The 27,998-nt window shown below is 41.7% G+C and overlaps 1 protein-coding gene across 2 annotated transcripts in view; it reads right to left on the reverse strand.

Annotated features, from left to right (window-relative positions):
• Window positions 1-27,998, reverse strand: part of MYO1D (myosin ID) — a 512,976-nt gene that overhangs the window by 347,428 nt on the left and 137,550 nt on the right. For both annotated transcript variants that reach the window (XM_086923844.1, XM_086923845.1), the window contains exons 2-4: window positions 15,527-15,735; window positions 12,766-12,859; window positions 12,368-12,533 (exon numbers count right to left, since the gene is read on the reverse strand). In XM_086923844.1, coding sequence (XP_086779970.1) covers window positions 12,368-12,533; window positions 12,766-12,859; window positions 15,527-15,735 — 469 coding nt within the window. The remainder of the gene's footprint in view (window positions 1-12,367; window positions 12,534-12,765; window positions 12,860-15,526; window positions 15,736-27,998) is intronic.

Raw genomic sequence — 27,998 nt, forward strand, 5'->3', positions numbered from 1 at the left:
TCCGATCACATAAATAGAGCGGTTAGCTTTATATATTAGTTTTTGTTAAATAAAGTGTAAATAGAATGTAAATAGCCTCCTCCAGTGTTATGGTCCTCGTACGCCTGCTCGTCGTGTGCCGATGTGCGTTTCGGTGAAGGCCACGGAAGTGTCCACACCTTCCTCAGGGCACTCGGGTGTCGTATTCCAGGTTGAAAACTAAGGCTCGATCCGTACGGTGAGTTGTTCACTTCTTGCTCTGATCAGAGGCAGGATCTTTTCTTTTCAATTTTTTGCAGGTTCTTTGTGCCCCTGGTATCCTGCCTGTATTGTATTTCAGGGGCCCTCTCTTTATTTGTCTAGTCTGCCCTTTTAAGAACTTATGTCTTTCTAGAACAACATTTCTTAATGGAGAAAACCTTTTGTCTAACATTTTCAATACTGAGTCATATTCATCCTGCATTTCAATAACCACGAGCCTCTCCCTCATATGGCTCGAACACCTTCATGAGGACACAGCAAGTTAAGGTAGGATCTAATGTATGAATAAACATGCTTACCACAGCTGTAGACAGATAAGTGCGACATGCATTGCTGATAAATTGTTTTTAAAGAATAATATCAGCTGAGTTTCATAAGTCCCGGTTCCTCATTGTTATACTTACCCACAGTAAGTCAGGCAACAAAAAGGCACCCACAATGGACGTAATGTCACATCGGACGTCAATGTTATACGTTGGTGTTGTATACTGTATATACTGTATATTATCTCTGACCACGAGATGGCACGTGGCTTTACCCGTGACATCTCGTGTCAGTCGCTTTCTGTTGTGCACATGCACATGCTACTGCATCTTTCAAATATGTATGCTTTGCATGAGTTTAGAATGATGTGGCATTAACTGTTTAGACTGGACTTACTCCAGACGTGTTTCTAATAAACTCTCACTTCATCAAGCTTCCTGAGTCCTCCAGTCTTTCCTACACTGGCGACGAGGGAAAAGGACTTTATCTTTTGTTTCTATGAAGATTTCATCAATGATTTTTTAAAGAAAAAAGATAATTTTGACTTCAAATTTATTTCCGACCTACTGGAACCAGCAGATTTCCACAGCGACTCAGGCGGATCACAGCGACTCCAGCGATATTAGTTCCTGTTTTCTGAGGTATTTAAATTAATTTTCAATTACCTCGAAGATATCGAAGAGTTAGTCTTCAGCGCGAGTTCCTGCCTGCTCAAGCTTCAGCCTACACGCGCGCATGCGCGAGTTACGTGGAATTGACACTACGTCATACGCTTTCGAAACAAGGCCATTTCCTCTAAAAAGAAAGCAATTTCCATGGCGGCCATCTTAGATTGGTAAACTTCAATCGATTGGTGTTTCTTTTCATCGTTTTTTTTTCTTTTGAAGTCCGTTTTTCTTCCTGGAATCTATTCAACACGATGGTTTCTCAACTCGACCTCATTTAAAGGTATTCTTTTGGATTCTACACGATTGTTCTTCAATCCAATTCTATTTAAAGGTTTTGTTTTGGATATTTATTTTCTTACACATCAAAGTAATCTTTTAACATTAAACATTTTGACAAGAGTGGAATTGTTCCTCCTCCTTCGTTTTTGGCCAATAAAGGTGACCCTCCCATGGAATGGGAAATATGGGAACCTGTTTTCTTAGCTTATGTTGAGGTCATGGAAGGCACTGAATGTGAACCCGAGAGGAAATTATCCCTTTTAAAACATTGTCTTGGGGGGATTGGATTAAAAGAATTCGTCACTCTTCCAACTTTAACCAATCCTGGTGAAAAAGATGTGTATGAATGTGCAGCAGAACAATTAAAAATTAGATTCGGAAAGAAAAAGAACATTGTCATGGAGAGATTTATTTTCTATTCCCGCAAACAATCTGCAGATGAACCAATTGATGATTTTGTATCGTCTCTCAGATCTCTTGCCGTAACTTGTGATTTTGAACATATAACCTATGAACAGGTATTAAGAGATCAAATACTCATGAGAACAAATAACAAAAAGGTCCAGGAAAGACTTTGGACAACTTCGGATATGTCTCTAAATGCAGCCATTGACATTGCAAGGTCAATTGAACATTCCGAGAAGTTTGTAAAGGAAATAAGAGGAAGTGAAAAAGGAGATGTCTTTAGCGTTTCCAAAGAAGGAGAGAAATTTAAGAAACCGTTTACCTTTAAAAATGAGTTTGCTAACAATAAGAATGACTCAAAATTTAAGTACACTAAAAGTGATAAGAAGAGCAATACTCAGTGGATTTGTTTCAGATGCGGAAGTTCAAATCATTTAGCAAACTCTAAAGTTTGTCCTGCCCTTGATAAAATGTGTTTGAAATGCAATAAGAAAGGGCATCTAAAAAGGTTTTGCAAATCCACTACCAAGAAAGTTAATATTGTCCAAGATTTTGATGACTATGATTCAAATGAAAATGATATCGATACTGTTATCAATATTTGTGGTAGTGAAGGTGTAAGTAAATTTCCATCTTGCGATGTGGTTATAGACGGAAAGACAATTAAAATTTTTGTTGACACCTGTGCATGGTATACATTATTGGGTTTAGATGTTGTAAAAAAAAATTGGCCAAACAAGATTTTACTTGAATCTGACATCTCTCCAGGGGGTTATACTGGACATAGGATTGAATTAGTAGGTTACTTTTGGGGGAAAATCACTTTTTCAAGTGAATCCACATATGGTAAGATCTATGTCGCTAAGTCTGGGCAACCTTTGTTAGGGTGGCCACACCAAGATCAATTGGGCATTAAGATAGATCCAAGAGCCAATCCTCCAGTTTACTCCATTGCTAACACCAATGATCCTGATCGTAATCTCATGCTTGATAAATTGAAATCTGAATTTTCAAGTGTTTTTAGTGGGAAACTTGGTCAGTATTTGGGTTTTAAACACACTATTAAACTCAATGATGGTGTTATTCCTGTTCGGCACAGAGTCAGGAACGTCCCTCTTACCTACAAGGATAAACTTAAAGTCCTACTCAAAGATTTGTGTGACAAAGACATTATTGAGCCCATTGAGTCCTCGCCGTGGGTTTCCCCGATCGTGATTTCGGTTAAATCCAATGGCGAATTGAGGCTCTGTGTAGATCTTCGCAGTTTAAATAATTCAATTTGGGTGGATGCTCATCCCTTGCCAAATCTTCATGAGATGGTTTCAACATTAGGAGGTGCTGAGATTTTCTCGTGCATAGATTTGGCAAGTGCCTATCATCAAGTTGTTTTGGATGATGAGTCCAAAAATCTGACAGCCTTTATTACGCCAGAAGGTCTTTTCAGATATAAACGCATGCCTTTTAGATTGGCTAGTGCCGCTTCCGTCTTTCAAAGGCTAATGAAAGAGACACTTGAAGGGTTGACTGGGGCAATCGCCTTACAAGATGATATTCTTGTATTTGGAAAAAATGTAGAGGAGCACGATGATAATTTAACCCTTTCGATGCTGATGACGAGCTCAGCTCGTCATGATGCACAGTTGAGCTGTGCTGATGACGAGCTGAGCTCGTCATGAATACATACTAAGAGCAATTTCCAGCACAGGGGGGGAAAACACCTAGCAGCCAAGGTGTTAAGGAAAGTTATATCCGCATTATCCTCTAAAGGTCTTACTCTTCGTCTTGATAAATGTAAAATTAGAGAAAAAGAAGTGAAATACTTGGGACATTCCATAAGTGGTGCTGGAATTAGACCTAAGCAAAAACACATTGAGAGCATTATTAAAGCCCCGGTTCCAGTTTCAAAAGAACAATTGGTAGCTTTCTTAGGTTTAATGGAATTCTATGCCAAATTTATTCCAAATTTCTCTTCTAAAGTTGATTCCTTTAGGCCACTCTTAAAGAAAAATGCAAGGTTTTTATGGTCTGATGTAATGACGGAGGCATTTCAGAATTTGAAAGCCTTTGTTGTGAATGCTCCTTGTCTAAGACCTTTTGTTGTTGGAAAAAAATGTACCATCATGGTTGATGCAAGTAGCACGGGGTTAGGAGCTGTGCTCATGCAAAATGACTGCGGAAAAGAGTGGATAATTGCCTATGCTTCAAGGGCGTTGAGGGATGCTGAAAAACATTATTCAGTTATTGAAAGAGAGTTATTAGCGTCAGTTTGGGCGGCTGAACATTTTAAAACCTTCTTGTGGGGAACAAAATTCACTATTAAGACTGACCATAAGCCTCTTATTTACATGATGGCACCAGGTGGAGGTCGAACCTTATCGGCTCGCCTTGCCAGATTGGCATCCAGACTACAATCTTTTCAATTTGAGATGGTGTATGTAAAAGGGAAAACTAACATTCATGCTGACTGCATGTCCAGATTGCACACTTCTTGTGATGTCCCTTGTGATGATGATGAGTGTGAAGTAGCTTTCACTTCGCAAGACATTATGTTAGTGTATGGTGAGAAGTTTGATTTGAGTAGGGAGTCCTGGGTAAGAAAAATGGAGAAGAGTATTGAATTAACTCAAGTTAAAAATTACATTTTACAAGGATGGCCAGGACAAAGGAAGTTTTCAGGCGAGATGATGAGTTATGCCAAAGTTCAGGATGAGTTAGCAATTGAAAATGGGGTTCTCATGAGAGGTGATAAATTTATTCCTCCTTTTTCCTTGAGAGATACTATCATTGGTATTGCCCACGAGGGGCATTTAGGGATCTCGTTTACTAGGAGACGTATAAAATATTTCTTTTGGTGGCCAGGAGTGGACGGTTGTGTGGAACACTATGTCCAAAAATGTTCAGAATGCGCCAACAGTGATAAGTCTGCTGTTCCTTTACGTCCTGAACCTTGTCCTGTGGAATGTCCTTTCGGCCCTTGGCGGAAGTTAGGTCTTGATTTTATTGGTCCATTTTCTGTCTTACCTGAACGTGAGAAATTTGGCATGGTTTTGATAGATTATTTCTCAAAATGGCCAGAGGTAAAAATGGTTAGGGAGATAACAACTAGAAATGTAGTAGAGCTCTTAGATGAAGTTTTTTGTAGAGAAGGAATCCCAGAAGAAATAGTGACTGACAATGGACCACAGTTTACCAGCAAGGATTTTCAATGTTTTATCACCAAATGTGGGATTACGCACAATAAAATTGCTGTGTTCCATCCTGAAGCCAATGGCCAGGTTGAAAGATTCAACAGAGTTGTGAAGGAGGCTATCCAACTTTCTGTTAAAGGTCATTTGAACTGGCATAATGCCCTTCAGTCTATGTTATTGTCTTATAGAACATCTCCCAACTCTGTCACTTTGGTTAGTCCGTTTGAACTTTTAAGGGGTCGGAAACCCAGTACTCGTTTAACTCCATGGTGGCTAATAAAAAGTTTGAGTGACCATTGTGGTTTTTCAAAGGTAGATTATGATTTGGTTCGAGACAGAGTTAGCGCATATAAGGATAAGATGAAGGAAAGGATGGAGGCAAAGCAGGGATCAGTGAGTAAACATGTCATTTCTGTTGGTGATTTTGTTCGTATTAAAAGAAAGGAAGGGGTTTTGAAAGGGGGTCAAATTTGGTCACGTCCCAAGGAAGTTATTGAGGTTTTCAAGCATGCTGTCAGAATTGAGGATGGGAGTGTTTGGAATTTGAACAGAGTTTCTATATTTAAAGGCAAAGATACGTTTGTGTCAAAGGATGGCAGTAGCGCTTTATTCAAAGGCAAGGATGCTGTTGTGTCAAGCGATGATAGCAATGTTTTCCTTGACTTTGAATCCGACAGTGGGGTTCCTGGAAATGTAGAAATCACTTCTGGGAGTCTTTTGAGTGAGAATGCCAACCCCAGGGTTGTAAGGACCACTCCGTCTATGGTGCCCTCAAAAAATTGTCCTAGGTCTCACCGCCTTCCTGAAAGATACAAGGATTTTGTCATGAATTAAGATTTTAGAATTGTATAGGTTATGTAGTTTTTTTGTTGTTGTTTTTTTTTTTCATTTACAGGAAGGGAGGTGTGTTGTATACTGTATATACTGTATATTATCTCTGACCACGAGATGGCACGTGGCTTTACCCGTGACATCTCGTGTCAGTCGCTTTCTGTTGTGCACATGCACATGCTACTGCATCTTTCAAATATGTATGCTTTGCATGAGTTTAGAATGATGTGGCATTAACTGTTTAGACTGGACTTACTCCAGACGTGTTTCTAATAAACTCTCACTTCATCAAGCTTCCTGAGTCCTCCAGTCTTTCCTACAGTTGGCGCACCAGCAGCACCTGGCTTGGCTCACCATTGCACAAATAGGTCAAATCCGGACTTTGCAAAGGAAGGGGGCTGAGCGGAGGGCAGCAACCATATAGACAAGGGATATAAATGCAAGCGGTGCGGTAGTTCACAGCAGTTCAAGGAGGTAATGAGACTTAGCTGATGACTGCCAAAAACTGCAGAAATGATGAGGGGGGAAACGGGTTTTGTTGGTGGAAAGTTGGTGGATGGAACAAAACATGGTGCCAGCAAAGAGATGGATTGAGCAGAGCCAATGACAAGTGAGTAACAGGAGGGTTCAATAGCAGCAACCACCAACATCTCACTTAGCTGCTGGCAATGGAATGGTGATGCATGAATTGAACATTCCAATTAGCAATGACAGAAGTCCTGCTATTAAACCCACAGAGAGTCAACACAAGGAATGCCAGATGAGGATGCCTAGGCGCTTGCAAATTATTTACTACAAGCAAAAAGACGTTCTGAAAGAGTCTATTAGAAAATATTCACATTTTACATTTTAAGTCAGTGATCAACTAATGGCCTGAACTAATTGTACACTAGCAGGGTAATATTTTAAGTGAATTCTATGTAACATATTTTTCCTTTTCATTTTTGTGATGCAGCTGTTTTCCTTCTTCTCCTACGGGGTTTGTTGTGATATAATTACTGCTCCATGCTTTGAATATATTTGTCCTGGCATTCTACTTTCCACAAATGAAGTCCTAACACACAGATGAATATCTGACAAACCTGCCTCAGCACAGTATTGCATCACATTTCAAGTCATGGAACTTACACGGTTCCTAGGTAAAATCTAGGTCTGAGGGAGGAATGTTTACACAGACCAGAGTTCATTTTTTTTCTTTTTTGTCCTCATTCTTCGAAGGATGCTCTAGATTCAAGAAGGTGGGGCCGGTCCAACCCGTGAAAAAGCCGAAAATAGACCCGGTCTCTTCACATTGAAGGGTGGGTAAAGGTTAGCCCCGGGACCGTTTTCAGAAGGCCCATCTAGGTTGACCATGGCTCCTATTCTTCTACTGACCATTATATCTAGCCTTAGCTAGCTTCCCATCGTACCGGCCATAAGAGCAAGATCGTAATCATTGGATAAGAACAAAATAAGGCTGTGTGTTATATTAGCGCAAAATTAATATGAGAAAGTTTATGCACATTAATTCAGTGAGAGAAACTTAAAACATATAGGTCCCAAAATGTTTTTTTAGCCCTTTTATTTGCTTGATCGAGATTAGAGATACGTTGTACTGAACCAACCCATTCAGTTATGGTAGGGGAGGCAGATAAAATCCATTTTACACATCTCCCTTCCTGCCAGAAGTAATTAAACAAAGAGAAGTATCTTCTGCTTTCTTGAAAGAGTTAAGTTTTCCGTCCCACTTGGAATGACCCCAAAAATAACTGAGGCTCCAGATAGCCCAACCTCTTTACCCATAATTTCGGAAATGGTCTTACCCACGTGGTTCCAGAAGAGCTGAATTGTTGGACACTTCCCTAACATATGTTCCTCGTTTACGTTGATTTCATCGCACTGCGGGCACTCCTTTGTGGCTCCATTTCCCAGCTTGGATAGTTTCAATGGCATCCAGTATGCCTTGTGGACAATGAAAAGATGGTTTCTCTTTAAGGGAGCAGCTTTCAATGTGATCAAAGGATAGACATAGATACTTGCCCGAGAGTTTCGAGGTCTTCACCCGGCAGGTCCTTCTTCCAGCTCTCTGTGAATGGGTTCAGCTTTTCCTCTCCGGTATCAATTATCAGCCAGTACCATGCTGCTATCTCTTTTCGTGTTATAGATCTTGTACAGATCGCTTTCACCAAGATACGGTTCCCTGCTAACTCCTTTCTTATTTTTCATGCACCTTGCATGGTCATGCACAGCAATATCGGAGTATTGGGGTAGTGTAACACAGATGTTGGGTAAAATGGTGGGTATTGCCATTGATTGCACTGTTCGCACATGTTTGCTGGGCCTGGTGCCGGAGGGGTGTGCCACTAAGCGCAAATTTTGCATGGTTGCATTACTCCTGGCCAAAGGCAGAATATCAATGTGTTGGGGCAGTAGAACAGCTCCAAAGGTTAAACAATGGATCCAGGACTTGACGTATTGTAAGGACACTCTGCAAACCTACGAGGAAGAGCTACCCACTGGTTCCAAACCTAGAGACTACTGGAAATATTTAATTGAATACCTACGAACCTGCCAAGATGACTAACTGTATGTAGCAGCCACACTACAAAAATGTTGTTACAGCTTACAATGTAATATTGCAAACTGGATAAAGGATGTTGTTGTGCAAGGGTCTGTATGTTGTTTATCCGTTGGACATTGTATGTCTTTGAAAAATGCGAATACAATTTTTTTTTAAACCCTTGCTTATGGATTTTATCCAGCTTGAGATTTGGTAATATTTAAACTTTGAAACCGAATTATTTGATAATTCAGAGAAGCACTGCCATGGAATTAATTCATTTTCCACAATTAACTCTCCCCACTTGAGTATCCCAGCTTTCCGTAAAGGAAGGGCAAGTGCGTCTTGTAAACATGCCGGGGTGCCTGGGGAGTCCCAGATAGGCGTTTCTTCATTGTAATAAGGTATGTGTGGCAGTGCTCTCACCTGGGCCCAAACTCTGGTCGCGGCTAGACGGATTTTCAATCTAACCCATGCCTGTAGCTGTCAGACCAGAGTTCATGCTGTGGTGCTATTTCTCATTCTGTTTTGCTGCACATCTTTTTCCATTAAAATGTAAATGCTGAAACAGAGCACTTGGCATTAGTGTGGATTCACCACATCCCATTCGATTTTAAACATCCATGCCAAATAATATTATTGGTGCCACCAATACTGCGCATAAACTCCCCATAATGCTAATCACGGGCAATTCAAGAATGGCAATTCAATACAGACAATTACTTGTCCCCATCATACATCTCTCCTCAAATTTTGCTCATAAACGCAGTGCTTCTGGTTCCTAGGTCCATGTCCTGAACGTGTACCCCCTGGACTCACATTTCGCCTGGCCCCTGTAGAATATAGAGTTTGCCACATGAATGTTGTGCTTCAAATGGACTGTGACAATTCAGTCACATAGTTCTTCAGTGCTGAACAGTAGTGGCTAGAGCGTTTTCCAATGGTTATTTATTTAAATGCTTTGCAGAGCTCTAGCTTACGACAGGAACCACTTTGTAGCACTATTATTGTGATGAATGTAGTACTTGACTTGCCTTGTACATTTTCTCAGCTCAAGAGAGCCACGGATGGCGGTGAAGAAATCAATAGAAGGTTACTCAGTTGAGTGTTTAACATCGGTTTGTGTTGCATTTTCCAGTGGATTGTTCCCATCGGATGGGGGAGGATAGTCTCATAAAAACATCTAGTAGAAATGGAAAGCTTCTTTGAACAGATTTGCTCTCAATTGTTCCTTCAACACTGCCAGGCTAGTAATGTTCACATTGTCTGTGCACAACAAGTTCCAGAGATGAACAGTGTGAACCTGGTATGATCTCACTACATGTTTCTAAAAGTTGAACCTGGTTTGTAAAATCAGATTTACGCTGTCCGAACTCAACGCCCAGCAGGATACAATGGGTGTGACTGGCTCTTAAAAGGTATTCGGTGCCCAGACACTCCCAAGCTTTGAAGATGGTGTACAGGTTACATTCTATTCTGTGGCTGGAAAACTCTGTTCTGATTTATTTAAAGTCTTGCCGCTTCAGTTTGAATGCTCTGTACCTTCGCATGTGCTTTTTGGGAGCCAACAAAGGCAATTTTACAGTAATTGAGACCGAAACACCAAGGGTCTAGTTGGTTCACACATGAGGTGGGGACTCTGGAGCCGCCAGAGGATCCTTCACAGAAGCTTGAGATGAAAGCCGGTATTCTTCACCACCACAATTTGTTGATCGAAGGGATGATCCTCGTTGATCCTACTCCTAGTTGTTTTACTACTTGGGTATGGCATGGGGCGGCTCCAGGTTCATTTGGCCAAAATAATAGTAGGATATTATTTGGAGAGTTGCAAACTTCTGAGAAGCCAGTGCTTCTCCCCCTTGAACATACCTGCTGCTGCTTCTGCTAAATCAACAAGAGCTTCAAGGGAGCGCTGATCACTGGGTGCATCCCTGACACACAGCCCCACTATTACCAAGTTGCCTTCAGATACAGTGACTAAGGGGTAGGAACCGTGTATAGATCAGGCATGGCAAAGCATTTCAAAGGCAGACTGCCAGAGTACAACAACAACAACAAACACTTTATTGTTTCAGTTAATAAAAACCATAATAATCTCCCAAAGGGCAATTAATTTCCAAATCATAAAATTATTAAAATTGGATTTCATGTCAAAGTCTAGAGTGTTGCTATCATTCCCGCTCTCAATACAAAGTGCATAAATCTGTTTAAAACCAGTCTGCGAATCACTTTTGTACCTGGAAGATTAAATAAATGGACGTAGTCATCCAGTTCTTATTAATATATTAATAAAACAATCTTCTATTGCTATTACTTTCAATCCCAATATGAAGTACATTAGTGAAGTTAAAAACCTGTCTGTTAATTACTTTTATAACTAAGGGGATGGATGCTGCATCTACTTCGTCCTTCTGGGAAATGGTCTTAGCTTTCGAGAATGACCGTAATCGCTATTTCATCAGTGGATCAGAGGCGCGTTTCCCCTTGGTCTCAATTGGCTTTTCATAAAATGTCAGAAATGTCATCATCTTACAGTTCAAATAGGGATCTATCGGATCCAAGCCTTTAATCATTGCCGGTCTGCAAGACAGAATGCCTCTATCGTAATAAGCTTTTTTCAATAACAACACCCAAATTGTTTTTTTTTTAAAGAGGGGCATTAGCAGATCAGATTAATAAACTCTAGCTACGCTGCATCACATAAGTTACATGACATGGGACCATTATACTTCCATGATGGCTGATCAGTTAAACTTGGTAAAACTCCATAGCTTGTGGCCATGAATTTTCATTTCAAATTAAATGAGTATATTGTGTGTAGATATTCTGCTGGATGAGCTGTTGTGTAGGACTGCAGGTCATCCAGGCATGAGACCGCTTGGCTAATTAACTTTTTTTTGTCTTCTAGCAGTGATTGGGATTTGGTCATTTTGTTTATCACCCCAAGGAAGACAGAAAAAGAGGCATTCTGGGCCCGGAGTTCGGTTGTCTTTGTTTCCTCCAGAGCTGTTTTCAAGAATTTGCCATAACTTGAATGTGGATCTTCTTTCTGGGCCCGCCACAAGTCATCATGCAAGTCATTGGCTCGATTTAACCAGATTTTATACCAGCTTTTAATAATAGCAGATCTTCTCTCAATCTCTTGTTGCATAAGACCAAATTCCAATCTCACCAGTGCCAGGGATGCATTCTGAGGTAAACTGAAAACGTTTTTGTACGCTTTTGTTCATAGATTGTCTAAACGTTTTGCATCTTTACCATTTAGGACGATACTATCATAAGCCACTGTTGGCAGTAATTTGGCACCTATAACTGCGAACAGCGACTTGAAATATGGGTCCCTTAACTTTTTTGTAAGGGCACAGGATGCGTAGATTAGGCATTTCCTTTTTTTTCGAGACATTGTTTATGATATTGAAAGTTTAGTCAATCATCTATGTACAGACCCAGATATTTGTAGTTATTGATTACCCCTAAAGCTGTTTCTCCCAGCTTAATAGGGTGTTGATGTCCAAGCCGGTTCCCAATAGTCATGTTTTTTTTTATGATGTTGATTTCCAAGGCATTGTCCTTGGCAACTGTGGATAAGTCATTGCCACAGTATTTAGGAGCAGGTCATCAGCATCGACAAACCCACCTCAAGGGAGCTGCTCACCAATAGGCAACATACCTACTCGTAGGCATTCCTTTGTTGTAGAGCATTGTTGCAGCAATATGTTGTCACATTAAAAAACATAAGCTGCACACAACACTGAGCTTCAAGGGAGAAAGGCAGCCTAACCTCAGCATGCATCTCTCGGGCAGTAAAAGGCACTTCTTTTCATTTCTTCGATCAATTCAGCTGCTCCTTTCACTTAAGATCACCAATCCTTACCATCTCCCGGAGACCAACTCACCCTACCATCCCCTGGAGACCACCCACCTTACTATCCCCAGAAACCGTGGCACCTTACCTTTTCCAGCAAGTAGTTACTGATGTGTCCTCCAATTGGGTCTCCTTTGAAATCAAAGTTTATGTCCATGTATTTGCCAAAACGGCTGGAGTTATCGTTGCGGTTGGTCTTGGCGTTCCCAAAGGCCTCTAGCACACAGTTGGATTTCAGCAGCATGTTCTTCACCCTGGACCACAGACATAGAAATAGTGTGATGTTTAGTACAACCAAGAGACCCTTCAAGTACACTGCACAAAGCCCAGGCATTTAAGAGAGCGCTGAAGTGCCATATAGATAATTAGGGTTCTTGACGCGTTTATAGTTCAAAAGATACATACCTTAGCAGTTATTCAAATGGTTCGAGTTCACATAAATTCACATAATATGTAAATATAAGCAAAATGCCCCATTACTCTTACCTCTCGACCTCGGCCCTCTGGCTGGGGTTGGTAATGGCAGCAATGTATTGCATTATGTACTTGCTGGCTTCTGTTTTACCGGCCCCGCTTTCCCCTGTGAGAAAAAGAAAAGATGGCCAAGCTGTGGTTAGGGAACTTTAGTCACGGGTTGGATTAAAATCAAGAAGAATCAAAGTAAGAGTACGGCTACATCAGATGAAAAAACTCTACCAAGATATTTCCCCCATAGAGTAAAGGCAGTGTTTTGGCAAACCATTTTCACAGAGATCCCTTGTGTCTAAGGAGTGCAAAAACCTACTGGTCAGATACAGAAACTAGTTCCTTGATTTGACCACTGATCTCCTCTCCTGCACTATCTGCACTGGTTGCATCTGATCTTTGGAATCAAACTTGAGGATTCTGGAAGCAGAGTGATATTTATGACTAGCCCTGCCAATGAAGACTTTTTGCACAGTTCAGACCCCACCCTCAGAACCCCTATCCCAAATTTGGCTAGATATTTACACTCAAATTCAAGAATTCTGGAAGCAGAGAGAAAGTTGTGAGTAACAGAAGGGGGCTTAAGTCTAGGCCAATAGATACTTCTTGCACATTTCAGACCCCACCCAGAGAACCCCTTTCCCAAAACTGGCTAAAATGGATTTGAGGTGTTGAGCCTCTTCATCTACAAGCTAGAGTCGAGCACCAGGAGACTGGTCCAACAAGGTGGGGAGAGCGGCACTGGTGTTGTGGAACTCAGCCAATTCAAGCACCAAAAGCACTTCAAGATTCAACTCTGACATTAATTTACCATAGGCATCTGCGAAGGTCAGCGATTCACCAAAATCATATGCAAGAATCAGCAAAACAAAAAAATCCTACATGACGGTTGGCGAACCACCACAATCCTAGGCAAGGGTTTCAGATTTACCACAGTTCTAGGCAAAAGTAGGTTATTGGATGAAATTATAGGATTAGGTTGAGGGCAGGGCGGGAGGACCTGCAGTAAGGGAAAAGTTATCTAAGGGTGGTCGCACGAAATCTAATGGAAATTTTATTTCAACCACTTTAAGGTTAACTCCTTTGTTAGTACAAGCTGTAGCTCCGATCCTTTTACTTTTGAGGAGGAGGATGAAAGAACTCCCTTAAAAAGTGACAGAGGCTTATCCTTTATAATCCTGCATTAGGACTTCAATGTAGTTCTTGGTTAGATGATTGTTGTTCTGCACGTGTAGGGTTTTTGTTATTTTGTGTTCTAGGGGACCATGCACATGATGTAAGGAGTTTACCCATCAAGGCTAATTAACTTCAAGAGACAATACAATAGAATATGTACTACTCAGGACAGCCTTGCGAGATCTCAATTCCCGGAGATGGTTGCCCATTTTGGCTGAACAGTCGGTAAGCATCGGTGACGAGTGGGTGAGGCTTTTCTCCTAGTTGAAGGGACGGACAATATGGCATCTCATTATGATTGGTATGGAGGTGCAGATGCAGGAGATGAAACGTCCATTCTCATGGTTCACCCCATCGAGAGATTGGTCTTCTATCCAGTGGTTCAGTCTTCTTGTGGGATTTTCTATTCTTGCTGGATTTTATTACACGAGGAGATTGGCCTCCCATCCCAGGAGCTTGGACTTTAAGTTAATTGGTGGTCAATTACTTGGATTCAGTTTCTTAAGTGAGGGGCTGTTCATGTGGTCTCTGAGAACATGAGTATTCAATGCATAAGCTTAGGTCTAGTCTATGAGTAGACGAGTCTTCTATGCCTAGGGTTAATCTAGAAGTAGAGGTATTCTTCATATCTGGGGTTAGTCTAGGACTAGATGGATATTCTATGGCTAGGACTAATGTACGCGTACACTGGTCCTCCTTGCCTAGGGTTAGTCTATGAGTAGATGAGTCTTCCATGCATGAGGTTATAGTCTATAAGTAGGTGACTATTCCATGCCCGGAGCTTGTGTAAAAGTACATGGGTCTTCAACACCTGGGTTTAGTCTATGAGTAGATAGATATACCATGTCAGGGGCACATGGGTCTTCCACAGCTGGTGTTAGTATAGGAGTGGGTGGGCCGTCCATGCCTGGAACCGGTCTATCAATAAATGACTCTGACATGCCTGGTGTTAGGTTAGGAGTAGATGGGCCAGTCATGCAGGGGTTTAATCTCGGAGTAGATGGGTCTTGCATGCCTGGGACTTGTCTATCAGTAGATTTGGCATACATGTCCAGTGTTAGGCAATGAGTAGATGGGTCCTCTATGCCAGAGGTTATTCAAGGACTACATGGATTTTTCCATATCTGGGGTTACTCTAGAAGTGGATGAATCTTCTGGGTCTGGGGCTGGTCTATAAGTAGATGAGGCTTGTCCATAAGTAGATGGGTCTTCCAACCCAGGGGTTCATTCTCTGTAGAGATGCATCTTACACCCATCTGGTTCGATCTATGAGGAGATAGATATTCCAATAGTCCATCCCTGTAGGTTTCTGTTCTATGGTGATGTAGGTGATTTATTTTGTGTGACTGGTCTCGTCATCCCTGTATAGTTTGTATTGCTAAAAGTCGCTGACAGTGCCTCATTTTCATTAAAAAAAATGGAAATGTGGATTTTCATTACCAATGTCCAAGTGGCTTTATTCAACTTTCCCTCTGAACCAGGACACATGTCTGGGTAATTGTGAGAGCTACAAATAACAAACTGTAAGCCAAATACATTCCTGAACATTATACTGAAGCAGAAGCAGGTACATCTCTTCCCAAGTAAGACTTGAATAGTCACCTACCTGAAATGACAATGCAGGTATCCTGGCACCTCCTCTTCATGGCCTTGTAGGCAGCATCGGCGATGGCAAAGAGGTGTGGAGGGCGCTCGTACAGTTCACGACCCTTGTACTGCTCAATGGTTTCCCGGTCATAGATGTTCAGGGTCTTGTAGGGGTTGACGGAGACTACCACCTCCCCAATGAAAGTGTAAATGCGCCCCTTTTCAAATCTGTGGAAGACCAAGCAAGACGTGAGTGAGGAAAAGAACTGGAGTAAAAGCAATCTTCAATGTGACTGTATAATAGATGAGGTTGTAATATCTCCCACAGAAAATCTTGCAACACCTCAATTTTAAATTACTTTTTTTGCGCTCTATTCAAAAATCACTTTGCACGTTTAGTAGTGGGCTAATACACTACTCCAAATCTAATCCTATTATTGTCAAACGTTAGTAGGTCAGAAGTCTGGCATCATAGTTTGTAAAGTTATTCTTACTTTGCAAATTCATGTAGCAAAAATTTGCCCCGGTTATGCCATCACAGTGCAATCAATCTCCATAAACCATATTGGATCCCGGCCTGTGATGGAACATTCTGAACGGTTTGGAAAGTCACAGAGCGGTGAAGCTATGCTTCGAGATTATGGCTGGATACCGGAGTAACCTCTAGATCACATTTTAAGTCCAGCAGGGCTGATTTTGCATTTCACGCTTGTGAGCTCAATCTAATAACTACCATTGAATTGAGTCATAATTATACCATATATTTCTTTTTAAATAGTTTAAAAGCCAGCAGAAAATTTAGTTTGTGGCAATAGCTACATAAATGGTGACAGCAATTAATGCTCATTAACACATACCACAAAGCATAGAGCACTCCAGCATATAGCAACCTAACCCAACTATGATGTGTAGGTAATCCAAAAACTATTGCATATAGTTACTGCACATATATATTTTTCTAATTTATCATTTTGTAGTCAGCAATTGGCTTCACCTCCTCTGGTGGATTTGCCATTCTGCTTTTATTAAAAAAACAAACGTATGCTTATGCAGTCCTTGTTCGCAGGTATAATAATAAAAATCATCATCATCCAGCATCACAACCTATGAGTATTCGCATCATGGGTATCCATCGGCACCCTTCACCAGCATGGATAATGTTAATTTTCCTTTGGTGGGCCTTGTTAATCCTCCGTGCTTGTGCACTCTGTAGCAACTCCTGATATTTGCAGATTTAGACCATGGTAAAGTTGGCAGGGCAGAGCCGGCTTCAGCACAGGTGGCATCCAGTGCAATAAGCTTTTTTGTCCCCCACTCCCCATCATATGACCTTCCCCATGGATTCCCTCACTACCACTTGGCAAAAGTGCCCCTCATCTCTCCATTGACCCTCTCTCAAATACATTTAATTTGTTTAAAAGAGCTGGTAAAAGCTGGTTTTACTAATCCACTAAGGTAGCCACATGAAATACAGATCTGTTCTTTGCAGCAGGTCTATTAGCCCTCTGCACTACTTTATGGCGAGTCACAACTGCTAGACAAAACGCCGACCTCTTTCTCAATCACAAACATTACTCAGAAGAGTTGTCATGACATTTTTATAGGTGCCTGTAAGCTGGAGGCACAAGGAACTATTCAGCAAGTGCATTTAAATCGTGTGTTATTGGTAAATACAACGCCCCCTCCAGGTCAGAGCCCAGTGCGGCTGCACCGTTTGCACCACCTTAAACCAAACCCTGTGGCGCGGTCGGAATTGTCCATAAATTTGGCCAGATAGCCCGGCTAAGCAACTCAAACACAATAGCTACTTCTTCTCCATTGGAGACCATTAATAACAATGTTACTGGTCTACAGGTCACCCAAAGCAAATACTTTGAGGCTGCAATAGATTATATACTCCCATTGAGACTACTGCATGGTGCAAATACCGATAAGGTGCAGTGAGGTATTTATCCAGTCAAATAAGTTGCACCTATTTGGAGTTTTGGAGGGCAAAGCGAGGCATTATACGGGTAGTTGGTATTTATTGAACTTGAAATCTGGACTTTTTGTTGCCTTTTTACTGCCTAATTTCCATCACCCTTGCTGCCTTTAAGAACAATATTTTACTATTTAGATTGACGAGGACTGCAAAACTGAAGCAAAGATTGAAGAACCCAAATCTTGCAACGAGGATATTTTGTTACCTCCTTAGTTTGATTTTTTTCCTCCTGCCTTTACATGATCTGTTTTGTTGATCAAGGGTATCTTTCATACTCGGGGGAAATAAATATGCAGATTGTTGTCCCTTTGTTGAAAGTTAAGAAATTCTGTGGCGGATCAAACAGTGCAAAGATGAATAAATATTGTAGTAAGAATTGGCATAAAAATTGGCTTAGACTTAATATGGTAAAAAGCATGCTATTAGTGGTGGGCATTGATCTTGTACTAACTAAAACTAATTATATGCACTGGGGTTTTAAAATTGATATTGACATCTAAAATAATGATCAAGTTAAGACTTTAGGAATGATTTTTGATTTACTCATGCCTAAATGGGTAAGCCAAAGACACACAATTGATGGACGGAATGCAGAACAAATCAAAACATTCATCCCCAGTCAAGAGGTCTGGGTTAAATCCATCATTCTTTTGCTCACCATGCCACCACAGTTTAGACCTGGCCCTATGCAAATCAGTCTTGACCCTGAGCCTCATGAGAACAGTCCAGCCAGAACTGCCAAGCCAGGTCCTCCCTGGACCGGAAACACGCATCCAATGACCGGTTTCGGGGTTTCACGACTGATGAAACCCCGAATCCGGTCCTAGGATGCTTGTTTCCAGTCCAGGGAGGACCTGGCCTGGCAGTACGGGCTGGACTGTTCCCATTGGGCGCAGGGTCAAGACTGATTTGCATATGGCTGGGTCCAAACTGGAATGGCGTAGCGAGCAAAAAAATGATTGATTTAGTCCCAGATCTTTGTACTGGGGTAAATGTATGAAATTGTTCTGCACTCTTTCCATCAATTGTTCTTTTTGTAAATAGGTAAGACAGCGATACGGATGCAGCTCATTACCATTTTTAAATGTTTTGAAGAGTGCAGCATCTCCTTGACAACGAAAAGACAGCTAAATTGGCATGGGCTATAGTGGGGTGTAAAATAGAGCACTGTAATGCATTGTTGGTAGAGACAACCAAAATAAACCGATTCAAACTGCATGTAGCTCAAATCTCAGTGATGAGAGCAGGGGTAACAAGCACAATAAGACATGCACTGGTTTCCAGTTCAGGCCAGGGTTTCATTTGAAATCATAAATATCATCAATTAAGCGATTTATGGAAATGCCCTGGATAGTGTTAGAAGTTGGCTTTCTATACATGCCTCAAGCAGATAGCTGCAATCTTCTGGGAAACAACTTTACTTGTCATGCCTAAAACAAGTCATGCACATGCTGGAGGACCTGTGCTCCCAAATCAGGCAAGAAGTCTATGGAATGAGCTCCCTGATCAGAAGAATCTCACAAATGAAGAATCTTAAGACTCAGTTTTTTAAGTGATCCTAGTATGCAGTCAGGGCTCCTGTACCTTAGGGTTCACCAGCTTAATAATGACTATGCTGGTGGATGATGGATGGTGGATGGAGGGTGACGAATAGTGGATGATGATGATAAACTCTAGCTAGATATACTGCAGATATTCTCTTAGCGCCGAGATGCCCAAGGGCCTTCGTTCGTGCTCTATAAATGCTGTTAATAAATAAATAAATAAATGAAAGATAAACGATGATGGGCAATAATGATGCTTCATCAGTATCAATCACCATTAACCCTAATTTGCTATATTGTAAGCACCACAAACAAATTGAACTGTCTTTTCTCACTTAAGTAATAGTTTTTATCATGATCTAACTAGGATCTGCCAATATTTCCCACAAGAGGGCAAGTCTAGTATCTAAAAAGTGATAGGTATTAGAGGTGGATGGGCAGCTTGGAAGATGCACTCATGAACTATTGCAATATATTTCATGGTGCACCGAGATGTGATCCTCCAACTGCACTTTAGAGGCAGGCAGTAAGGGCCAGATGCATCAAAGGGTTTTGCCCATTCTGTGTCCATGGGAAAATGTGTTCATGCATATGGCCCTTAACGTTTCAAGTGGGAAACGTACATAGCCAGAGGTGCTGCTCAGGTTACCGAGACCTTACAGGATCGGAAAGCAGCCATAAACCCAAGGTTACACCAATATTAAGCTCCGAAATTTGTCATATAAACTAAAGCGTTGTCAGTATAGCTGATACAATGCCTCCACATGTCATACAACCAAGTGCCCTCTGGCACCAAAGATATAACATCAATATTAACTAAACCCGACTCAGCATTAATTATAACCAAAATACTAACTTTACATTTATTCAGGAAAATCAGTCATTTTGACCCCCAAGTATCAGTTTGGCATTTCCTGACAACACACACATTTTCTACTCAAAACCCAACGTTTATTTTCGGTAAATAAAGTAATTTCCTTCCAAACAAAAGTAGATCATTTTTGTTACTTAACACCTTTTTTATTTAGTATTTTATTAAATCCACAAGTTAGCCCACCAAATATCAAGGTATCATTTTTATCAGGTGCTCGCGTGCTCCCCACAGACAGCCTTGCATATTTGCGTATCGCAATCACATGGCAGGAGTGCCCATCATACGCTAGGAGTTGGAAAGCAATGCTGGGGATTTCCATATTGTGTCAGGTTGCTTATCAGAAACAATGAGCTGCCACCAAATGCCAGCAACAGAAGACCTGTGGTAGGCCAAGGAGTGACACACGAATGCCTATAATATGTCACGGATAGACACGGAATGCCAGCACCACCATCATGTCAAAAATGCCTATTTTATGTCAAGGTGGGCCATTATATGTCAGGGACACAAAAAATGTCTAGAGGAACTATAATATACGTAGAAAAGACAGACAGACAGACACACACACACACCTCTGCTCTTGCCGAAGTAGCTCTGAAGGGAGCGTCCAAGCCAGCAGTCAAGTCGAGAAAAATCCCCAATATCGAGATAGGCCAGTCCACTGCTGCTTAAAGGGACACATGGCGTTCAAGCCACAGGGTCAAGCTGTAACAGCTGTGTGGTGCAAGATATGCCTTCTGCAAGTGACCCGTTGAAGCACGTCTGTGATAGGGATTGGAGCTGTTGCCTTATTATTACCACTGCCTTCTACTAACAACGGGGCAGTTTGAGTAGGTCGTTGCAATAGTCCAGGCCTGGTCTGTAATAGCCATCTGAGGGAGGCCAAGTAGATGCTCACACCGACTATCATCGTTTAGCTGTTTGTTTTTTAAGGTTGTGATGGAGAGATCTGCGCTGAAAGTACTGGAAATGTATTATCTGAGACAATTTACAAAATTACATTTTCAAGAAACGCATCAATGGATTCATACATGTGCGCATCTAATCATGTAGCCAAGTCATCTAATCATGTTGTCAGTCAATAATGATCCCAGGAGATCAAAGTTCCATTCCAAGCTACTCTGCAAATGGTGTGATCCTGGGCAGATCACTTTATGTGGCTGTGTTACTTCCCATCTTTTGCCAATGCCTACAACTATGCTAACCTCAAGCGTTACATTAAAATATAATTACATTTAATGTAGGATTGAGTAAGCAATAGTAAAGTAGAGCTCATCCAGAGACTGTTTGAAGAGAGCAGGCGGGGAACAAATAGATTGGATTGGCTCAGTAGCCAACATCTGCCTCACATCCAAAATGTACCTGCTTTCAGAATCCTTTTTCAAGCAGTCACAAGTTATTTACCATTTCTTTTCGCGAAGAAACCTGCAAATACATCCATTCCACGCCATATCAAAACGAAACCAGAAAGTAGAAGCAGATCATGGAATATCAAAGACAGAGGCAGAATGTGGGAGCAACCTATAGAATATCAAAAACAAAGCCAGAAAGCAGAAGCCGCCTATGGATACCGAAGAAAGAGTCAGAATCTGGAAACCACCTATGGCAGACCTAAGGAAGCTAAAGAACGAGGATGGGTTCAACCCAGATCTGCGACTGGGGTTGAGTGTCTGAAAAGTTTCGGCCGGGCGTTGGCTTGGGGTGGGGGCGCCATTTTTCAAAATGTATATTATCCTTTTAAAAGCACCTGCTGCCACGTTCCAGGCCTCCAGCAATTTTCAAACATCAATTAAAATGTCAAGATAACTCTGGTGATTAAGAGTCTTCCTGGAAAGAGACTGGAGGTTTGTTTAGTGGATGTTTTGACTCATCCTAATTTAGTGCAGTGGGTTAAAATACCTGCTGCTGGGAACGTGTAGCATGCAGAGAAGGAAGTGCATATAATGTAAATAGGTCAGTGGGGGTTACTGCTTCTGTAAGAGAGCTCCTTTCATAACGTCATTTATAGTCAAAATCCTATAATATAGAACATTACGCTATTAACTGTCATCCTAGATCTGCATGCAAACTGCATTAGAACATGTTAGAGCTATATTTTTTTTGTCCAGTCTTTCATCATTCTAGCATTGTGAAAAGGGTGCCATTGAGTAGAAAACAATGATGTTATGTGCTAAATTATGATGTGTGTTTTTCCAGAACACAGACCCTTAAACTATATTGCCTACCTGTATTGATGACATGTCACTCCTACACTACACCTTGTAGTCCTGTTGATGTAACATTTCCAATACACCGATTTACACACACATGATTGTCTCTGTGCAATTTGTGTGGTGTAAAGTGCTCTGACACTTTACACTGGTATAAGTGGTGCAATAAAACTAAGACAGTAGTTATGGAGACTTGAGGGGCACTGTTAAAGGGTGCTAGTGAGGGAATCTGTGTCTGAGGTGGCCATTGGGTGTGGGGGGCGCCAACAGACATTGTCACACAGGCCGCCACCAGCGCTAAAGCTGGCCCTGAGATTCAGTGCTCTGTGATCATTATCTCCTTGTGTTTGCTTTGTTGGCCCCAAGTTGGCAGGGTATGCCCAGACGTGGGGCGCTTGCTCACTTTGCCACTGGATTCAAGCTAACCTGGCTGATGAGTGGTGTTACCCCAAATTCGGTCCCAGGATGCTGGTTTCCGGTCCAGGGAAGACCTGGCCTGGCAGTTGGGGCTGGACTGTTCCCATGAGGCACAGAGTCCAGACGGAGTTGCATGTAGCCTGGTCTGAACTGGGGTGGTGAAGTGAGCTAAAGAACAATTATGGATTCAACCCAGATCTGTGGCTGGTGTGTGGGTCTTTAAAGTTTCAGCGTTCTGTCCATCATATCCTTGGGTTTGCTTTATTATACCCCAGGAACAGTCATAATGCTGAAGAAGACATTGGAATATCAGTGTAGAGAGCCAGAATGAGGCAGTCAACTATGGAAAAGGTAGACAGCTGTATTGCCAGAGGAGCCCATGGATTAACAACGAGAGAAGCAGAATGCGGACGATGCCAGTTTAATACCAAAGACATAGCCACACTATGTGGTACGTTTGTGCCATATCTAAGACACAGCCGTAATGTAGGAGCAGTCAATGGAATACTGAATACAAAGCCACAATGTGGGGAGTCGACATGGTATACCAAAGACACAGCTATAATGTGGGATAAGCTTGTGGCATACTTAACCCTTTCGATGCTGGTGACGAGCTCAGCTCGTCATGATGCACGGTTGAGCTGTGCTGATGACGAGCTGAGCTCGTCATAAAAGCACCAAAATCACCACTTTCCAGCACAGGAGGGGAAAACGCCCAGCAGCCATGTGGTTAAGACACCGCCATAATGAAGAACCATCTATGACATGATCAAGACAGACTGACAGACAGACTTTGGGAGTCTGTGTCATACCCAAAACTGAGCTAGAACGAGGAAGAGAGCTGACATACAGAATGGGAGAGAAGACTGTGACGTGCTCCAGGCAAGCGTGCCAAACAAAGCCTCCAAGGTGGAGCAGCCAGTGCCATGCACACATGCAGACTTGCCTCTCACCCACCAGTATTTTGCAATAGGACGTCTTCAGTTTTATGAGCTGGCACCTGAAACAGAAGCCATGCCCAACTCCCTCAGGCACACACACCCAGGTTTGAGCAACTCTGCCAGCCACTTCATAAAGTACACATAAGGCAGGCCGCCCACTTTGCTTTGAGACGACTCGAAGGCTTAAGAATTTGGATACACACTTTATAGGTTAATCTGCAAACTGAATGGATCTGGGGGTGCAAGATTGTGGGGCTGAGAGCTGAGAGAACCTGGAGCATCTGCCATCTATAGATTTCAAGGGCTCAGCAGATTAGGAGAGAAGTAGAGAATCATATTCAGCAATTCACCACCAGGACTGGCTGGCATACAAAGCTTTCTCCTCAATGAGTCATGGCACAGAGGACAGGCGCGAGATTGACAAGCCAATAGATCTCTAGGAATCATTGGCTTTGAAGACACAGGGACACCGAGCCACTCGCCTCCAGGAACCACTCACTCCAAAGGCAAGACCTCATACCTTTCACAAACCTTTACATCTATGAATCAAAGGTTAGAAAGACTGCCTCAGAGAACCAGGTACTCCAGCTCCTGTAATCACAGGTCCAGGATACAGGGAGGGGCGCAGGACATATTTTACCTACAGAAACCAGTGAGTAAAGATTTAAGCAAAATTTTTCAAAATCTTCCATTTACAGTATTTAAAGTTACACAATACATCAGGGTCCTTGGCCCTTCCCGCAATAGATGCCACAGTCCAATGACACAGAAATACCAAGTTTGTTATCTCTCATAAACACAAGCTCAGATACTTGCAGCTGGATTCACTGCTCTTTACCTCCCACAATCACAAGTTGAAGATATCGCAGGAAAGGAGTCCTTCAACCAAGCAACTGCAGGCTCAGAATCAATCACACATTCAGCATACAGGCAGAGGGATTCAACACCTTCACTGCTGGTAATCACAAACTCAGGATGCAGCAGCGCGATTCAATGCCATTTACCTGCAGCAATCAAAGTACCAGGACCTAAGCAGAGAGAAGCAAATCCGTTTGCCTCTAGTAATCACAAATTGTGAATATACGCATAGGAGGGATAAACGCCTTTTGACTTTAGCAATAATATCTCCAGAATATAGGGAAGGGGAAACTAAGCCTTGCACCTTTCGTAAACACAAACTAAGGATACATGCACAGGGATTCAATGCCTTTGACTTTTAGCAAATATTGTCAAAGAAAATGGGAGGAGATGAAAGTCCCTTTCACCTCCAGTAAACAGAACCTCAGGATATATGCAGAGGACGGTTCAACGCCTTGTGCCTCTAGCAATCATAGCACCAGGATGAAGCACCTGGAAATAAAGCCTTTCACCTCTAGTAAACATCAGCTCTGGATACAAATACAGGGATTCAATGCCTTTCTAACGTTCGCTGAGTATAGGCGGAGGGAAACACAACCTTCTTGCTTACAGTAAACACAAGTCAGACACATGCAGATGGGTTTAATGGCTTTCACCGCTAGTAATAGCAGGATTAGGGATATACAGTATTTAATCTCTGGTGGCCACTGACTCATGATATGAGGACACCAAGCCTTGTACCTCAAGGAATCCCTGGCTCAGACAAGTGCCAGAATTAGGAGTACCTCTAGGAATCTCTAGCTCACGAGATGAGTGAAGGGATTTAGAAGGTTTCACTTCTTGGCAGAGTGAAACAAAGCAATTGATCCCTGCGCTGGCCTGTACCGAAGATTTCAGCAAGGACGGAGGCAGTAATCCCTAGATCGAATGTCCATCTGTAGGATACAGTACACAACGCTTTCCATCCAGAAACTGCTCAGGCTTTAAAAAGGCGTACGGATAAAAAGATTTACCTATGGGGAAATTGACTCAACACAGACGGCAGCGGTTGGGCATTCGCCTCTTTGAACAGGTGGAACATGGAGACATGCTATTTCAGTTCTATGGTCTTACCAGGTGTTAACTACAGAGTCTGGTGATAGTGTTACTTATTGGGTTTAATCCGTACAGTTCGGACTTGGGCTAATCTGTTTGGATGAAAGGGATCCCCTGCACCACTGGGACCTAGGATTTTTGTTGTCACTTAATCATAGCACAAAACGCTGGAACAAAAACATTAAAAATATACAACTTAAGAACAGCAGATAATGGGGAACCTAAATGACACAGTCAAAAGATTGCCAGCTGAATGTATAAATCATTGTCCATATTACAGTAGATAGCATCGCTTCAACTATAAATTAATAAAGGACAGAGAATTTCCATTACTTAATTGTATTTATTTTTTGTTTATTAATTTTTTAATAGTAAGATTGCTCCATAGTCATGCATCACAAGGGTAAAAGAGGTGACCTCCCACCCCCCGCATCTCCAACACTTCATTTATTGCATCCTGGGAGCATATTATTTGCCCAGTCTTGAACCTTGGAATGATTTAACATTTGTAAAACTGGTAAAGAAAGACAGTCCAACAACACTAATTTGTCCACTTAAAATCTAACTTCACCATTAGAGGGGATTTTAAAATAAAATTCATTTGAGTGTAAACAGTATATTTCTATGTGCTCCAAATCCAAAGTTATCACCTATTTAATGCAATAACGGAACCCAGTGTTAGTTAATAACAGTGGAAAAACAACTTTAGGAGTTTTCAATGATAGGATATGTAAAACTTAAGAACATATGTCCTACTTTTTAAATATAACATACCCTGCCTAATGAGCCTTTAGGGCCCATCTTAGGGGTGAACTGTATGTATTTATAAGGAAGGTTTAGGCCTGGCAAAAAGTCTATTTTACCTGGCCAAAATGGCAGTTTAAACCTGCACTACGGGCTGCAGTGGCCGGCCTAAGACATATTTTAAAATGCTACTTAAGTAATAAAATGCATGCTGCAGACCTACTAGCAACATTTACCTTACAGGCCCCTGGGTACATGTGGTATGATTTACTAGGGACTTCAAAGTAAATTAAATGTGCCAATCAGGTGCCATACAATATTCCCATGTTTGTCTGAGACGGAACAAGCAATTTAGCTCTGGTTGGTACGGAAGAATCGCAGAGTCCTAATGCCAACAAAAACTGGTTCAGCAACAGAAGGCAAAAAATCTGGCAGAGACCCTGCAAAAAAGACCAGGTACAACAAACATGTGAAAATGTGATAAAGAAACTTCAAAATTAAAAAAGTATATATCACTGCAATGAAAGGCATTGTTTTTAAAGTGACAGTTCTCAAACATGAACTTGGAAAATTCATGCCTTCCCAGCCCTAACAGCAATGCCATTAGTGAAGAAAGTTTTCATGTGCACCTTCTATGTGGCCAAGATTATTAATGTACATGTAAAAGCAATATAGTTTATTATATCAAACACAAGAGGCTCTGTACAATGCACATCCTGAACTCCTATATTTCAGGGTGCTCTCATGTGAGAATGAAGAAAAATGAGGCAAAGTTAAATAAATCTATTTCCTAGGATCACACTTTGGTCAAGTGGAGAAGCAGAGATTGATCCTTGCTTCTAAGCACTCATAACATAACAGACTAAAAGCATAAGGAGATTGTGAGGTCTAAGATTCTCTGTCATTCCAATTCAATAATCAATTACTTCCTTTATACATCTGACTCGCCAAAGTTAGTGATAGCTCGCAGAAAAGGCTCACCCTAGGGTGCTCTAGAGGGACAGCGGCTCAGATACAGCATAACACAGTAGGGTCAGATCTATGATTCTTCAACAGACTAGGGGTTTAGTTAGAGGGTGGTATGGAATATTACCCTAAAAATAACATCAACTCACTGTGCCCACTATGTACATGCTTTGCTTCCCCTGGATTCCCCTTCCACCCCCATTCCCCTCACTCACACCCTTCTAGCATCAATGCGACCCTCGCCACACCATGGACCATACTTTTTGATCCTTGGGAAAATGTTTTATATGGTTACCTTGAGGATACTGCAGAAGTCAATATTGTTGGTCCGTATTTGTGAAGGTCGATCTCAGTCAGAAAATTGTATTTGGCGAGGCCTCTCCTAGTATACTGCTTTCAGCGAAGCCTCTCCTACAACATTGAGTTTGGCGAGGCATCGCTTGGAATAATGTGCTATGTGAGGCCTGACATAGAATTCTGTATTCAGTGAGACCTCGTCTAGAATACTTTGTTTGGGAAGGTCTCCCCTGAAATACTGTGTTCTGTAAACCCTGCGATAGAATACTGTGCTCGCCGAGCCCCAGGCTAGAATACTGTGTTCAGTGAAGTCTTGCATAGAATACTGTGTTTGGAAACTCCTTGACTAGAATACTGTGTTCAGAGAGCCACTGACTAGAGTGCTGTGTTTGGTGAGGCCACATCCTGCTGAGGACTAATACAGAGCATAGACCATCTGGAGCATGGCCCTCAACCTTTTCTGTAATACAAGGCACTTATGTTCAGTAAAAACATCGAAAGCTACTATCATCATCAGTGTTGTAATAGTGACAACATCAATCAAGATTACATTAGTGACCACCC

This window comes from Lissotriton vulgaris, chromosome 5 (assembly GCF_964263255.1).
Source record: "Lissotriton vulgaris chromosome 5, aLisVul1.2, whole genome shotgun sequence".
NCBI classification, from domain to species: Eukaryota; Metazoa; Chordata; class Amphibia; order Caudata; family Salamandridae; genus Lissotriton; species Lissotriton vulgaris.